At 41.8% G+C, this 17,251-nt stretch overlaps 1 protein-coding gene across 1 annotated transcript in view; it reads left to right on the top strand.

Moving 5' to 3' along the window:
* TRIM42 (tripartite motif containing 42) overlaps nucleotides 1–16,897 on the top strand; it is a 30,395-nt gene extending 13,498 nt beyond the window's left edge. The window contains exons 3-5 of the mRNA XM_010858202.1: nucleotides 1,695–2,518; nucleotides 6,583–6,807; nucleotides 16,811–16,897. Of these exons, the coding sequence (XP_010856504.1) occupies nucleotides 1,695–2,518; nucleotides 6,583–6,807; nucleotides 16,811–16,897 (1,136 nt within the window). The remainder of the gene's footprint in view (nucleotides 1–1,694; nucleotides 2,519–6,582; nucleotides 6,808–16,810) is intronic.
* The last annotated feature ends 354 nt before the right edge of the window (nucleotides 16,898–17,251 follow it).

Genomic DNA, 17,251 nt, shown 5'->3' with positions numbered 1-17,251 from the left:
GTGCTTCTGGTCTCTCCTCTCTTCTCCTCTGCTGATAACCCCCCTTTCCCCTCGTCAAGATATTTTTATCTTGTCTCTCTGGACTCTGCTCTACAGATACCTAACTAATCCCTAATAAAGCAAGGAATTTCCTATTCAAATATCTTTAACAATGAGTAACTGCTGAAGAGTCAAAGGAACCAGTGCATCATTAAGTGGAATTTCTGGGACCCTAAGTCACAAGCAGGGCATGCATGTGGGGAGGGCAGGGAGCATTTCTCAGCACCACTGCAATCACATCCTGATACTCCCCTGTTCAGCCCCCATCTGTATTGCCTCTCCATCCACCCTTCTGGGCCAGTATGAGGAAGGAGGTGGGCAGAGGAAATGAGGGCCTCAGAAAGTAGACCAGAAAGCAACACTACTGACATTCACCCTGAAGATGTGAGAAAACACAACAGAATGGCTTACACTCAACAAACACCTTTCCAGCACCTCTACATATCCTAGTCACAGTGGTAACCAAGACAGTTGTTGTCCTGTTCTCACAGTCTGCCAGAACCCTAGGGTTTAATGCACATCATTGTCACAAAGGCCACCACCCACAGAAATCCAACTTACTGTGGATCCAGGACCATGTTACCAACCAAGATTTGGTCATCCCCATGGCCGAGTAAAATCTGGAAAGGATTATAGCCCATCAATTTACTGCAGAGTCACCCTTTCCTGGAGAGGACCTTACCTCTAGAATAGGCCACAGAAGGTTAACCTGTATTCAAATTGCTGTCAAATGCCTAAAACCCTGTAAAGCCAATGAAGTTGCCATTTCACAGACAGAGGTGGGCCGCATGCTCACCCTGCCCTGGCATCCTCTGCACTGCAGCATCATTGGGTTTGTGCATTCCTGGGGCATCAGTGGTCTCTCATACTCATATCTATATCCTTAGAGCTTAGAAAAGTATATGATGTGGAATAGGTGTCCCATAAATAGTTGTTGAACAGTTGAGTGGACTTAAAATCCAAATGCCATGTCAAGGCTGCAGGATGAACTTGGTTTTCCTTGACTTGTAACAGCAGACCCTTTCTGGAAAGGAACTGGGAGGTGGGGTAGGCAAGACAGGGAGTCCAGCTGAACCCAAGAGAGTCAAAGCCCCCAGCAGAGGAAAAGGACATGTCAAAGAGAAGCCACAGTGAAGGGGAACTTTGCTAATTTGCCACTATTGTCTAGGGCTGGGTTTTGGTGAATGAGACAAAGCAATATTTAGAAGTAGTCATCAGAAGTTTTTTTTCTTCTCCCACCCCTGCAAAAGCTTAGGCTTTCACATAGGGAAAATCCACCACTTTGTGACATCACCTCTTCTCAAGTCCAACTTGCTAACAGGTAAAGTTGAGTGAAAACTAACATCAAGGGTGGCCTTGAACTTCCACCTTTAGACCCAAGGCTATAAGAATTATTAGATAGAAGTATTTCAGGGAAGGCTGGCTGTCATACCCAAGGGAAATATTAGACAAAGAGGAAGAGAAGGGTGTGTGGAGAGGGGCCAGAGTCACTTTATAAACCTATACTAGCATCTTTCAGCCCAGCAACAAGTGGTTTTCCTCCCTTTTCACCTACTTCCTTGGAGCCCAAGTTAGTATGCTCCAGTTTGCCACTGGCTTTGATATCTGGGGAACTGAAAAATTTAACTGAAGTAACTAACTTGATTGTTTTGCAGTCCGCTATGAAATTGATAATGACCTCATGGAATTCAATATTTTAAAAAACAGCTTTAAAGCTGACAAGGAGGTAAAGCGAAAAGAGATCAGAAATGGATTTCTCAAGCTGCGCAGCATTCTCCAGGAGAAAGAGAAAACCATCATGGAGCAGATAGAGAATCTGGAGGTATCCAGGCAGAAGGAAATTGAAAAGTATGTGTACGTCACTACCATGAAGGTGAACGAAATGGATGGCCTGATTGCCTACTCCAAGGAGGCTCTGAAGGAGACAGGCCAAGTGGCATTCCTGCAGTCAGCCAAGATCCTGGTGGACCAGATCGAGGATGGCATCCAGAGCACTTACAGGCCCGACCCACAGCTCCGGCTACACTCCTTGAACTGCATGCCCTTGGACTTCGCTGAGCTCTCCAGTGCCATTCACGAGCTCTTCCCCACAGGACCCAAGAAGGTGTGTTCCTCTGGGGACTCCCTGCCGTCCCCCTATCCCCTGCAGTCAGAAATGATGATCGCCAGGAAGGTCACTTTCAGCACCCACAGCTTCAACAACCAGCAGATATACCAGCGAAGCTCCTCCTTATTGTCCTTCAATGCCCCTGCCTGTGAGAAGACCAAGATAGGTCTGGAAGCCTATGGGCGAGCCCAGTCAGCTGCACCTGCCAAGCCCACAGATGGCCTCTATACCTACTGGAGCGCAGGGGTAGAAAACCAGCCTGTGCAGAATAGCAATAGCTTCCACAACTGGTACTCATTCAACGATAGCTCTGTGCAGACTCCAGGCCCAATTATTATCTACCAGACTCTGGTGTATCCAAGAGCTGCCAAGGTAAGAAAGGCTCTGGGCCCCGTAGGAAAGATGGGAGGGTGTGAGCTATGGCATGGAGGTGGGTAGTCAGGAAAGTTTGCACTTAGTTCATTGACCACTCGGATACGGTCACTCAGATCTGTTCCTCTGGACTCTGTGTGGTCAGTCCATTCAAAAGGGAAAAGTTCCTGAAGTCTTAAGAGCCCGAGATTGGCTTAAACCAAACAATGTATTTAACTCATAGCCAGATATGCATCTGAAAGCCCCAATTCCACTTCAAAGACAGCTTCTCTATTGAAAGAGACTGCAATTTGGGAACCAAAGTAATTTGAAGAGACTGCTTGAAGAGGGTAATATTTCCCAAAGGAAAGCCTGTAACAGTAGAAAGAGAACAGAAATTGGAATTAGAAAAGCAGGCTCCATGATTTATCAGCTGTGATTCCTATAAATTGCTACTTTTTCTATAGAAAATATCTAGACTCTTCATGATTTGGAAAGATTAGAAGGATAATCCCCAATGGAATTCCAGTTCTTATCTCCTGAGATTCAGCTTTTTTTTTAGTGAGGGAGGGTATGTATCTCTCACAGACCTCTACAACTGCCATCACTCAGCGTCAAGGGATGTGACTCTTCCTTGACCTTCTTGGCCTAATATGAACAAATAGCCCATCTCTTAACATTCCTTTCAAATCTAGCTGATTGAATCTAAACTGAATAGTTTATATAATGTTCTATTGGAGAAGGCGATGGCACCCCACTCCAGTAGTCTTGCCTGGAAAATCCCATGGACAGAGGAGCCTGGTAGGCTGCAGTCCATGGGGTCGCTAAGAGTCGGACACGACTGAGCGACTTCACTTTCACTTTTCACTTTCATGCATTGGAGAAGGAAATGGCAACCCACTCCGGTGTTCTTGCCTGGAGAATCCCAGGGACGGGGGAGCTTGGTGGGCTGCTGTCTATGAGGTTGCACAGTGTCGGACACGACTGAAGCGACTTAGCAGCAGCAGCAGCATTAGCATCCAGGAAGGAAAAAATGTATTCTATGAGAGCATATCTTGCCTCCTCTTGGGGCCACTAGAGGGACAATTCCCAAGCCAACCCATGGCCTGCTCCCATGTAGCAGAATCCACCTTCTGTCCTCATGATCTGAGAGCACTCACAAAGACACTTAATGTCCTTGAAGCCTAAACTAGTGGTTCTCAAACATTAACATGTGCCTGGGAATCTTGTTAAATGCAGAGTCTGCTTCAGTGGGTCTCAGTGGGGCCTGAGATTCTGCACTTCTAACAGACTTCCAGATGTTGACATTGCTGCCAATTAGCAGACCACCCTTCAGTATCAAAGGATGTAGAAACAAGAAAATTATAGGGAGACACTGACCAAGCCTTACTTTTTTACTCTCCTGAAACATCATAATCTATGTTTTGGCATTTATAATTGACTCCAGGAATGACCTTATGTTGCAAGGTAGAACATATAGAACATATCCTCCCATGGGCTGTCAGACACAGCAAATGTATCTCTGCCCTTCATATAACAGGTACCCACAACGAAGTAGCTGAACCTACACTTCCAAATGATACTAGATCAGCAACACCTGCATGCATGTGACATTGTGTCAGGGATTGCATTAGGTCTCATCTCCACGCAACTCAGACCACTTGAGAGGTTGGCAAGATCTAGCTCTGGATGGGAATGACTGGTGATGTTTGCCCTATACTTGAGCTTGGAGAACAGTCTCCCTATGCCACCTGTAAATGGTCCCTTGATGAATTCAAGAAAGGAACGTACATAGGAAAGCTCAGTGAAGTCACTGACTCTCAAAATAGGACACCTAAACCTACTGCCAGACAGTGGTATTTGGTGTAAAAATATCATTTTTTTTATATTTTCACCTGAATAGCTGAAATGCACCTATTTCAGGATCGTGGGGAATAGTTCACACAGGAATCACAGTGCTCAGGGATACAGAAGTTGAAATCAGTATTGGCATGTCTCTTGAGTGATGATTGACTAACAGTTCTCTTTTGTTTGGGGATATTTGGTTTTGTTTGTTTGAATTTACTTGGAGTATAGTTGATTTACAATGATTTTTTAGTTTCAGGTGTACAGCAGAGTGATTCAGTTACAAACACACATATATTCATTCTTTGTCAGATTCTTTTTCATATAGGTTGTTATGGAATATTGAATACAGTTCCCCGTGCTATATAGTAGGTCCTTATTGGTTATCTATTTTATATACAGTAGTGTGTGTGTGTTCATCCCAAGCTCCTAATTTATACCTCTACCCCTACACATTTCTCCTTTGGTAAACCTTAAATTTATTGTCTCCTTTTGGCACAGGAAATACTCTTTAAGTTAGTCTTATGAGTTGTCACTATGTATCTTAAAAATCTTAAAGAGTTTTTTATAAAAACTCCATTTTATTTCTAGAAATCCCTCCTAAAGAAATGATTAAAAACGTGATGAAGATCCATGCCCCAAAGCGTTCAATGCATCATTATTAGAATGTAAAATTAGAGACAACCTAACTGTTCAACTATAGAAGGACTAAATCATTTATGGGGCAATTATTAAAATGGTGCTTTAATGAATTTTAATGATATAGGGACATATATAAAATGCAATAAGTGAAAAAAGCAGGAATCAAAGCAATATAATCCGAATTACATACATTTTTGTATTTGTGTGTATTCTAAAATTGGAAAGAAATAATAATTATTAACTGAGATTATAAGAGATGTTTATTTCTTATACTTTTTATGTGTTTTCCAAGTTTGTATTTAAAACGAGTACATTTTGATAATCAAAAAATATTTTAAAACTTTATACATTTATATGACTTATTAATAAGTCAGGCTTTTTACACTTCTAAAAGTGTAAATATATAAAAATAATTATAAAGTAATCATACAAATTCATAGCAACTTTAAAATATGTATACTTATAAGAGTAGTTATAAATTAACTTTATTTTATACACAACAACATTTTTATATTTTTAATTGGTGGATATTTGCTTTACAATGTTGGTTGATTTCTGCCATACAGCAGCGTGAATCAGCCCTAAGTATACATACATCTCCTCCCTCTTGAACCTCCCTCCCACCCCAACCTCCATCCTACCCGTCTAGGTCATCACAGAGCAACTGGGCTGAGCTCCCTGTACACACAATAACACTTAATTTTATGAAAATTTAAATAAAGTACGCAATGTATGTTTAAAAATACAGTTATTATAAAATATTTATACATCAGGCACAATCTACTAATTAACATTTGTTAATATTTCTCTTCCCAAGAGTTGATATTTTATGCTTTGAGTGTGAAAATATATTCTCCATTACTTGGATGAGTAATTTCACCTCTTTGCAACTCTTTTGTATATAAATGAAGGGTTGAAATACATACACTTTTCAACTTCTAGTTGAAATTGCTAAATGTAACCTTTCTGAGCTCCACAGTAAAATACCTACATACATAGTCAGCCACTCAGTTGTGTCCGACTCTGCAACCCCATGGGCTACAGCCCTCCAGGCTCCTCTGTCCATGGAATTTTCCAGGCAAGAATACTGGAGTGGGTTGCCATTTCCTACTCCAGGCATTCTTCCTGACCCAGGGATTGAACGCACATCTCTTGTGTCTCCTGCATTGGCCAGCAGGCTTTTTACTGTGGCGCCACCTGGGAAGCCCCCCACTGTAAAATGGGATAATAAAATTTCCCTCTGAGGGAGTTGTGAGGACCACATGAGTCAGGCCATGTCTGACACAATCTGATGCATAACAGATGTTCAGTAAATGGTAGACACTTTGGTTAGTGGTGTTCAGAGGGCAAGATCACCTCCACATTGACTGATAGGAACAGAAGCCAGAGGAGCATCCATCTGTTCTTAAAATGCATAGTAAACATCATGTCAGGACTCATCACCCAGCCTTTCAAGACTGTTGCACAAGGTCTTCAGCAGCTAGAGGGACTGAATCAGTTTAAACTTACCCCATGGGGTCAACAACACCGAGCTTCAAGGAAAAAGAAAACTGCATGGTGTCTGCTAATACCCGACTAATACATCCACTTCTTCCTAGGTTTACTGGACATGCCCAACAGAAGACGTGGACTCTTTTGAGATGGAATTCTACGAACTCATTACTTCCCCTCCTAACAATGTGCGGACAGAGCTCTGTGGACAAATTCGGGACATAATGCAGCAGAATCTGGAGCTACACAACCTGACCCCCAACACCGAGTATCTGTTTAAAGTGCGAGCCATCAATGATAATGGTCCCGGGCAGTGGAGTGACATTTGCAAGGTACTGTACACATTATTTCTCAGACAGATGTTCTTGATCCACTTTGGATGCACCTGTCAGGATGATCGCGAGATCATGGAACTCACCCTGTGACAGGCCCCTCTACTCCCAGAAAACTTACTACTCAAGGACACAGAGAGGGGCCCTGGCCTCAACCAACTTTGCCAATGAGGCCTGAGAATCATCACCTCAGTCTGATTTAGAAAACATTCGTGCCAGGTATCAGGTTAGGATGTAGAGGTGCCAAGGAAAATAAGACATAATTCTTGCCTTCAAGGGGCTCAAAGTCTAGAAAACAAATAATCTTGGTGTAAGAAGGACAAAAAAAGTGACACATTAGCCCCCGTGGTGACTCAAGCAAAGATAGTGCATCAGATTTAACCAATATAAATACAGGATGCATGCAATGAATAAATTTTTTAGTGTTAGTGTATCCCATGCCATATTTAGGAAATACTTATACTAAAAAATGTATTTGTTGTGTATCTGAAAGTCAAGGAGTTGCCAGTGAGCAAGCCAGGAAGGATTCCAAAAAAGGAAGGGATAAGATTATTCCCCTTTTTTTGTGATGCAAGGCTGGTTCTTCCTTGTATCTCCAGGGGAAATACATTCAGGGGCGTAATTTTATTGATATTCAAAGGAGGGAAGAAAAATGCCAAGACTGCCTAGAACTATCTCACTGTACAACCATGATAGTGCTCTTAGGAATCAGTAAATTATATCTTAATCAGAGATTCTTTAGAAGTAAAGAGAATAAATCCATTCCTTTTGACTTTTGAAAAGAGAAATTTATAGTGCAGAGAGAAAGGACTCTCATGAGACCACTTCCAGGTGGGACACACACCTGATACACAAGAAAACTGGCAAGTCATCAGTTTCTCTCAGTCTCTCCATCAGTATCTCTCGTTCTACTCCCTCCCACACACACCCTTCTTCCATCTCTGCTTCTGTCCAGTCTGCACCACTGTTAGCTAGCCCATCATTTCTCCTCCCCTAAATTCAGCTTGCATGTGGTTTTGGAGGTTTGTGGTGCAATCCGTGTGTGACCAACACAGTCTGACTAGCTCCATGCCCCTGAACTCAAGAATCTGACTGGTTGCTACCTCTAGTGATGAAAGGAAGTGGGAGGATTGTGCTGTTGCTCATTACACTTGAAACAAGTCTCCTGGGGAGGGGTGGGGGCCCTCTACTCCACCCCGATGCGCTGTTTCTGAAGCACAGCACCCCTGTGCATCCCCTCCCGCTCCACGGAGGTCAGATACTCACACGGGAAGGCAGAGTGACTGATGAGAAAGTCGCCTGGTTGCTCCCCCTGTTAGACCCCAGCCAGGTACCCTGTCGGTCAGTTGCCCCACAGCCCAGTTCTTGCTGGTACCCTTCTCTCCAGAGCAAAGAACACCCTCTGCTGCTGCCACATTTGACAGCAGGTCCTTTTGACTATGGATTTTTCTTTCAATCTAATTCCATCTACCTTCTCATTTTTTAGAAATTCCTCTGAAATGTCTTGCCCATGAAGGGCACTCAGTGCTGTTATTGGTTTTTTTTTTTAACATGTATCTTAAGTCATTTTTAGATGCAAGGGACAAAGATGTGGGTGGAGAGACCAAAGAGTGTCAGCCTTCCTTAGGTAGATATTCTGTCATCCCTCTTACACTCTGAACTGCTTGAAAACAAAATTCACATTTAATTCATCTTTCTTTCTCCCACAATGCCTACCAAAGCACTGTGCATAGAGCAGGGTCTTAATGGTTATTGAATGAATACACGAGTGAAAATGTGACCAAACAAATAAATATATTAACAAATGTCTACATAAAAGAGAGGAAAGAAACTGATATGTAAAATTAATAATTGCAAACTACTGAAAGAGGCCTGAAAGTTGTTATGTGCTATTTTACAATCAATTGAGAAGCAACATACCCCTGAAACTGTTTAGGTCAAGCGTTTGCTCTCCCTATAAAGGAAGAAAACTCATTCCAGTTTCTTTTCTTTTTAACACAATTTCTAAATAAGCAGAGCACTAATTAATGAGCTTTTCTGGAAGCTTCATTTTTATCTGACTCAAAGAGCTGCAATATAGATTTTTCCTTCAGAAGTAATTCTTCCTCCTTTTTTGTGATTATATTAGCATTCCAGGGGAAACTCAGCTTTCCTTAACATTTGTCATGATTTGCATAAGTAAAGGCTTCAGTAGCAAATGAAAATAAGATGGTGTGTTTGAATGACATTTATAAAGCTTCATAAAAGTAATGACTTCAGCTCTTTCCTATAAAATCGAAATATTTTTCCTTCGGCATCAGTACTATGCAGGTATTCCTGAAAGGTTTCATTTAAAATGCCGTAATGAGGCAGCAGAATCATTTCTTATCCAAAATGCAATATTCCCATCCTTTTGTTAAGGAAGTGAAATAACACCTTTTATATTTGATTTTCATAGTATGTGGCTTGTTGATTTTATTTTTTAGGGATTTTATTTGCAGTCTAATACATGAAGCATGAAAATTAACTTTAACACTTTTTAAAGGTCTCATTCATTGCAGGCTGACTCTGTGTCCAACACTGTATATTCATTATCAGTGATCATCCCAACCGCTCGAAGGCAGGCAGTTACTGCCTCCAGTTTACAGAAGAGGAAACTGAGGCTCAGACAGGGAAATTGACTGGCCTCATGTAACCCGAAGGAGTTGAGTGGGAACCTAGGTCTCATCCAAGGCAGGAGTTCTTCGTCCCATGCACCATAATCAGATAATCAGATGCAGTGAAGTCTGGGCAGGGTGGGCTCAGCCTCGGGGACCTGGCCTCACACTCTGGAAGGATGCTGTCCAAACAACAGCAGTGAGTGGGACTTTTCTTTACGAAGCAAAATCATACATCAGAAAGAGTACTGGGCTTGAGCAGCGTACCCGGGTCCAAGCCCCAAGTCCACTAGGCAGCGACTCAGTGAGGACAGGCATCATGCTGTCCTTGCTCACACCTCTTGGCCCCTAGTTCCCAGGTGAGAGCTTCTAACATCCAAGAGCTTCACTGATGTTTGAGAAGGAATGGAGACGTGGTTTTGGACCAATCATGTACTCTGTGGGCTCCGTCCCTCCTCCTGCTCTTCCTCTAGACCACTGCCCCCGTTCTTACCCCATTGTCTCCCTCTGACTTCAAATCTCCAGGGAAGTCTTCAAACTTCTGGGAAGTCTTTCCATGATAAATCTAACTTTTCCCCTTGCCTTGGTTTCCTATTGCTCCTATAACAAATTGGTAGCTTAAACAATACAAATTTCCCTCTTAACTCACAATTCTGGGGATCAGAGATCTAAGGTGTGAGCAGGGCTATGTGATTTCTAGAGGCTCCAGGGGAAAATTCATTTCCTTGCCTTTTCGGCCTTCAAGCAGCTGCCACATTCCTCAGCTCATGGCTTCTTCCTCTATTTTCAACACTAGCAACTTTAGACTGAGCCCTCACGTCATCATCTCTGTGGTTCCCTTCTGCCTCTCCCTCTTCTACTTTGAAGGACTCTTGTGGTCACATAGATCCACTTGATGATTCAATAAATCCCTCTTTTTTTTTAATAGTTATTTATTTGGCTACACTGGGTCTTAGCTGCTGCACATGAGCTCTTCAGTCTTTGTTGCAGTACACAGGATCTTTAGTTGCAACATGTGGGATCTTGTTCACTGGCCAGGGATTGAACCCAGGCCCCTGCATTGACAGCGTGTAGTCTTAGCCACTGGACCACCAGGAAGTCCTTAATCTCCCTTTCTTAAAACCAGCTGACTAGCAACCTTAGTCCCTCTTTGCCAAGTAACAGGGCTTCCCTGATGGCTCAGACGGTAAACTACCTGCCTGGATTGTGGGAGACCTGGGTTCCATCCCTGGTTTGGGAAGATCCCCTGGAGGAGAGCATGGCAACCCACTCCAGTGTTCTTGCCTGGAGAATCCCATGGATAGAGGAGCCTGGCAGGCTATAGTCCATGGAGTCACAAGCAGTCAGACATAACTGAGTGACTAAGCACACACAGCATAGCCATGTAACGTGACATTCACAGGCTCCTGGGATTTGGACATGGGCATCTTTGCGGGGAGCATTATTCTGCCTACTACAATCTGACATAAACCAGATTTCCCAGCTTACATCAGGTCTGAGGATAGATATTCAGGCCCCAGAATAATCACAAACTGGTACTGTTCTGTGTCATTCCCTATAGTTCTTAAGGAAATGCACCAATCCCTGTCCCCACCCATACTCTCAAATTCCTTCTCAGTCTGTACTGGGTCCCGCCCCTCAACTGTGCCTCATGTGTGCTCAGGAAGTGGTCCTGCCGGCTACCCTGAGTATCCACAGGGCTGCTTCCTTCCTGCTCAGGCTGCACTTAGGCTGGAAGTCCAGCCACAGAGCAGGGCTACCTGGCCTTCCTGGACATGTTCAGTTTCACAAAAGCCTTCTTCTGGTTTTCCTTCTGTCCTAACTGCAGACACCCTGCCTTAGGGTAACACATACATATTCAGGGGCTGGGGTTAGAGGATAATTTGAGTGACCAACACTAGTATGCATTCGAAATAACTACCCCGAAGCTACCCTCTCACTCACCCACATACTCACAGTGACTCCATGCCCTGAAATGAAGTTGAAGTGGTTTACATGCTCTGTCTCCTTAGAATTCATTATTTTCCAAAGGGCCCCTTGATGGTTCATGTAAATAGAACCCTATTAGTCCCTTCCTATTTTCCCTGCCAATAAGTTAGAACCCTGGAATGAGTATAATTTAGGCTCAAACCTGATCTATCATTTTTTAACCTCACACACAGAAGGTGGAATTAGTCAGACACCTCAACCCATGGTCCATTACCAACATGGGTCTATTTAAGGCCCTTTTCTTTTTGTTTGTTTGATTTTTTTTGGTATTAGGGGGTGCTTTTGTTCTTGAGAGTTATGTTTTATTGGGCAAAAAATCTTAGGACTTCAAGCCCTTTCTTATTTATGTATTTAATTCCTTTTGTGACTATGCTATGCTATGCTAAGTCACTTCAGTCGTGTCCAACTCTGTGCGACCCCATAGACGGCAGCCCACCAGGCTCCCCCGTCCCTGGGATTCTCCAGGCAAGAACACTGGAGTGGGTTGCCATTTCCTTCTCCAATGCATGAAAGTGAAAAGTGAAAGTGAAGTCGCTCAGTCGTGTCCGACTCTTAATGACCCCATGGATTGCAGCCTAACAGGCTCCTCCGTCCATGAGATTTTCCAAGCAAGAGTACTGGAGTGGGGTGCCATTGCCTTCCCTCCCTAAATATCCATTCCAGTATGTTTTCTGTGCATCTTGTTGCTTTTATGTGTTCTTACATGGTGTGTATTTTTTTGAATGTTATTAATTTACGCAAACATCATGGTGTTACATAACTTACTGTGTCTTACCTTTTTACTCTGAACACTGTTTTTATGAACCACCCATGTTGTTGGGCGCATTTAGCCCCTAACTCCTAACACTGCCCCATCCTTTACAATAAGCTGGTGTTCACCACGTTTTACCTGTTGACTCAGCAGAATAGATACTCAGGTGACTTCCAATAATGCTCGGTGAACAGCCTTATTCATATTTTGTGGGTGGGATGAGGATGTGAGACTTTCTCTGGGACATTTTATTAGTTTACTAGAGTTTGTCACATTAGGTGTTACTAATTGGCTTAAACAACAGAAATGTATTGTCTCACTGTTCTGGAAGCCAGGAGCCCAAGATTAAGGTATTGGAGGGTCTGGTTTCTTCTGAGACCCTTCCCCATGATTTGCAAATGTCTACTTTCTCCCCACCTTCTCCCTGTGAGAAAAGACTCACAGAGTTTTTTCTCATGCAAGTGCACCTCAGATGTGCCTCTGTGTGTCCAGACTTCCTCTTCTTATAAGGACAGTCACATTGGATTTGTTGTTGTTTTTCAGTTGCTAAGCCATGTCTGACTCTCTGTGACCCCAAGGACTGTAGCACACCAGGCTTCCCTGTCCTTCACTATCTCCTGGAATTTGCTCAAACTCATGTCCATTAAGTCAGTGATGCTATGTAACCATCTCATCCTCTGCCGTCTCCTCTCCACCCTCTTCTCCTCCTGCCTTCAGTCTTTCCCAGCATCAGGGTCTTTTCCAGTGAGTCACCTCTTCGCATCAGGCACCCAAAGTATTGGAGCTTCAGCTTCAGCATCAGTACTTCCAATGAGTATTCAGAGTTGATTTCCCTCAGGATTGACTGGTTTGATCTCCTTGCAGTCCAAGGGACTCTCAAGAGTCTTCTCCAGCACCACAATTCAAAAGCATCAATTATTTGGCGTTCAACCTTCTTCATGGTCCAACTCTCACATCTGTACATGACTACCGGAAAAACAATAGCTTTGACTATATGGACCTTTGTCAGCAAAGTGATGTCTTTGCTTTTTAATACACTGTCTAGGTTTGTTAAGACCCTCCATCATGACCTCATTTTAACTTAATCAACTCTTTGAAAGCCCTGTCTCTAAATACATCACATTCTGAAATACTGAGAATAGGACTTCAACATAAAAATTTTTGAAACAATTCAGCCCTTATCAGACATATACCATGAGTGAAATTGCTGGGGATAGAGTGTGTGTGTACTTGATCTGACTGGATGCATGTACATTGCATAAGGAGTGAATGAGGGTCCCTATATCCTAGACCCCACCTAGCCCATTACCATTTTGCTAGCCCAATAGGTAGAAAGTGCTGTCTCCTTATTATTTAAAATTTCATTTCATAGGCTTGTTTTCAGGATTCCTTCTTCTGCAGATAGCCTGATAAATATCATGTACTCATTCTTCCACTGCATTTTTCTTTTTCTAGATGATTTGCAGTATGACCTTGTATATTCTAGATCATGGTTTTAGATACTGCTAATATCTCCTCAGTTCTGACATTTGTCTACTAATGTCTACTTTGTCACTTTGTTCATTGTGTATTTCATGAAACAGCAGAAATCTTCCATTTTGATGTGATCAGTGTCACCAGTTATTTTTTTCATGGTTTGACCTTTTGAAGTTTTGTTTTAAAAGTCCTTAAGAAGGCTTATATCACAAAGGTAATCTTCCACATATTCTTTTATTAACTTCAGTTTGACCTTTGAAATTTAGGACTTTAATCCATCCAGAGTTCACCTTTGTGTGTAGTTCTAGGTATGGACGTTCTACTTTTTTTGGACATTGAATGGGTCAGTTTTCCCAATATCATCTACCTAGCAATATCCTCTCCATTAGAATACAAAAAGGATGCCACTTTGATCTTGTATTAAACTGCCATATATTCAGAGGCATTTCTCTGAGCTCTCTATTGTATTCCATTGGTCTGTTTGCTCGTATGTCAATACCACACTACTTTATTGTTGATTTCAGCTTTGTGTTATGTCTTAATGAACTGCTAAGGTAAGTCTCCCTATTGTCCTTCTTTCTTTTTAAGGTCTACTTAGTTAATAATAGAAATGCATTCCTTTACATGAAGCATGAAAATTAACGCTTTTTAAAGGCCTCATTTATTGAAGGCCAACTCCATTTTGGAGTAAGTAAATTGAATTCCTAAAGAAAAAAAAAGAAAGAAAGAAAAGATAAAATGAGTAGAATTCAGTTGGGGAAGCATTGAGTCTCTACTTTGGAGACAATATTTTTGTAATAGTTCTGATTTTTGTTCAAATCACCTCCTGTGTGCTTTATTAAGGTTTTAAAATTCTTCTTGTAGAGGTACTACATGTTTCTGGTTAAACTATATATTTTACAGACTTAGTTTATATTATTAATGTTATTTTTATTTAATTATATTTTCTAATGTACTGCTGGCTTGGAAAAAAAAAAAAAAACTACTGTGTTGATAGGTTAATCATGATTCCAGCAATCTCAATAGTGTCTCATTATTCTGAGAGCCTATCTGTTGATTCTGCTTTTTTTCCCAAGCATAAGATCATATCAGCTATAAATAATGATAGTTTTATCTCTTTTCTTGCAATTCTTGAACATTGGTTTCTTTTTCTTTCCTTATACCTTTGGCCAGGGCTAGGGGTCCTGTAGAAATGGCAGTTGTAAGAGTTGATGTCCTTGTCTTATTCTTAATTTTAATGTTTTTGCATTGAACCCTGATGGTTTTTTTATTTAGTTTTTGGGATGTATAATCTTTATTAAGTTAGGGAAAGTTCTTTCTACTTTTAAATTTTTGAGAGTTTATGCAACTTTATAATTTTTTAAATCATTGAAGATAATCATGTGATTTTTCTCCTTTAAGCATTAATGAAATAAATCACATTAATTTTTCTGATGTTAAACTCCACTTTAATTCATGGAATAAACCCTCTATGATCATGATGCATTATTTTTATAATATACTTGGTTTTAGTTAGCTCATATTTTGCTTTGGAGTATTGCATCTATGATCATATATGAACCGGACCTATACTGTTTTGCTTGTGTGGTTTTATCTGCTTCTAGAACCAATATTTTACTAGCTTGATAAAATGAGCTAGGAAACTATTGCTCTTTTTCTATTTTCTAAAAGTACTCTTTTTCAAAAGTTTGATAGAATTGATTTGGAAAGCCATCTGAGGTTTGGGGGCAGGGGAAGGCCTATCAGCTATCATTTCAGTGTCTTTAGTACCTCAAGTCCTCTTCTCTGTTTCTTCTGTCCTGTTTCATCTGATCCTCTTGTTCAGAGACACACCTCAGTCCCCACTGCCCCATTCACATGTCGTACTCAGGCTTTATCTCTGAAGATCCTGTCCTTTATGACAGAGCTTTTGTAGGATTTACCCCTATTTTTATGAGTCAATTCTCAACCTGTCACAACACTGTTATTTCTTCCTCATTGCCCCCAGTAGCTCTGTGTGTGTATCTTACACATTTATATAACCCTTATCAGGGTTATCTCCAAGTATTATTTCCATTTGTATCTAGGAATGGGTAATCTAACACCATACATATAATCTTTGTCTTGCATGAAGCCTTGTTTTCTCTAAAACTAAAAATAAATTTTGCAAAACTAGAGAGCATAATGGTAATAGTGTCTATTTTTTGTCCTTTCCCCTTGAATACAAACATAAAAATCTTTATATAGACAGACTCTGTGCTTTGTACAAACATTGCTCTTCACAATCCAAACTGCACCCCCACTCTACCTCCCCCATGAGTCCTGATCCATCAAGACTGAGCTCATTTGTCCTGTGCGCTGTCTATCACACCCGGATTTTGACCTCACTCCCTAAATGCCTTCTTAGTAAATGTGTATTGGGAAGGAACAGAAATGCCATCAGGGCAAGATCTGGGTAAGTCTATCATGCTCAAGGTAAGGCATGGAGCTCCACATCTAAGCTGAGTTGGTGAAACTTCTAGGAAAGTCCTGCTACCCAACGCAAGCTGCCTTTTCTAGGGAGCACTGACTATGCACTGTGGTCAGGGATGGTATGAAGCATCAAAGAGAAGCGGTTGGCAGATGTACAAATTATGACTCTATTCACCTTTCATTCAATTTTCAAGACACTTCTCTGTACCATATCTGATGTTGGCAATACAGAGATGAAAGATTGTCACTGCCTCCACATCCCAATCAAGGTGCTCACACTCTGGTAAGAAAATGAAACACACTCGCTGAAATGAACAAATGATAAGAGCTGTGACAGAAACAATTTCCATGGGTTGGGTGGGGAGCACCCTGGGGCTACTTTCTGGTGAAGCCCACCTAGGTCACAACCTCAACACAATAATCAGCACTCACTTCTTGCCTTAAAGAAGTGGGACCTTCTCTGTGAAATCCCAAACCCACCACATACTAGCACTGAGACTTTAGGAAATCTACCTGGTTTTTCTGAGCCTCAGTTTTTTCATCTTTGAAATGGGATCAACGGCACCTGCCTCATGTGATTGTTGGCATGAGGAGCTAATCAGATAATGTGTGTAATGTCTGGCCCACTGCAGAGGCCAGGCTTCTGGGAGCTGCTATGTCCCTTGTGGTTGGTGCCAGGGCTCTCTGCTTCTGATTGCAGGTGGTAACACCAGATGGGCGTGGAAAGAACCGAGCTAAGTGGGGCCTGCTGAAGAATATCCAGACTGCCCTCCAGAAACGCTTCTGAGCAGCCCCGCAGAGCAGGCAGCAACCTCAGAGATGCCACACAAAATAGACATATAGAGACACACACATACGTAAAAGTATTTTTCTCACCACATTCTTCATTGAGGTTGTACACAATATTCCCTGGACCTCTGAGCCATTTAAGCAGGAGTCTACTAAGAGCTAATAAAAGGAAATGTCTTGGCTTACTGTTTGCTCATTAAATTGAAACTAAGATACAAAACAGTCAGCAAGTCAGTATGTTTTATTATCTCAGGTCTAACCCTAGGCTCAGAATTCTGCAGTGTTTTGTGGGAGGCAGCATTGGTTAAAAAAAAAAAAAAAAAGTCACTCTCTTTGAAGTCAGGTCCCTGGG

The sequence above is a fragment of the Bison bison genome, unplaced genomic scaffold (assembly GCF_000754665.1).
Source record: "Bison bison bison isolate TAMUID 2011002044 unplaced genomic scaffold, Bison_UMD1.0 scf7180017864384, whole genome shotgun sequence".
Classification (NCBI taxonomy): domain Eukaryota; kingdom Metazoa; phylum Chordata; class Mammalia; order Artiodactyla; family Bovidae; genus Bison; species Bison bison.
The sequence above is the reverse complement of the archived record's forward strand: the minus strand, read 5'-3'. Positions and strand labels throughout refer to the sequence as shown.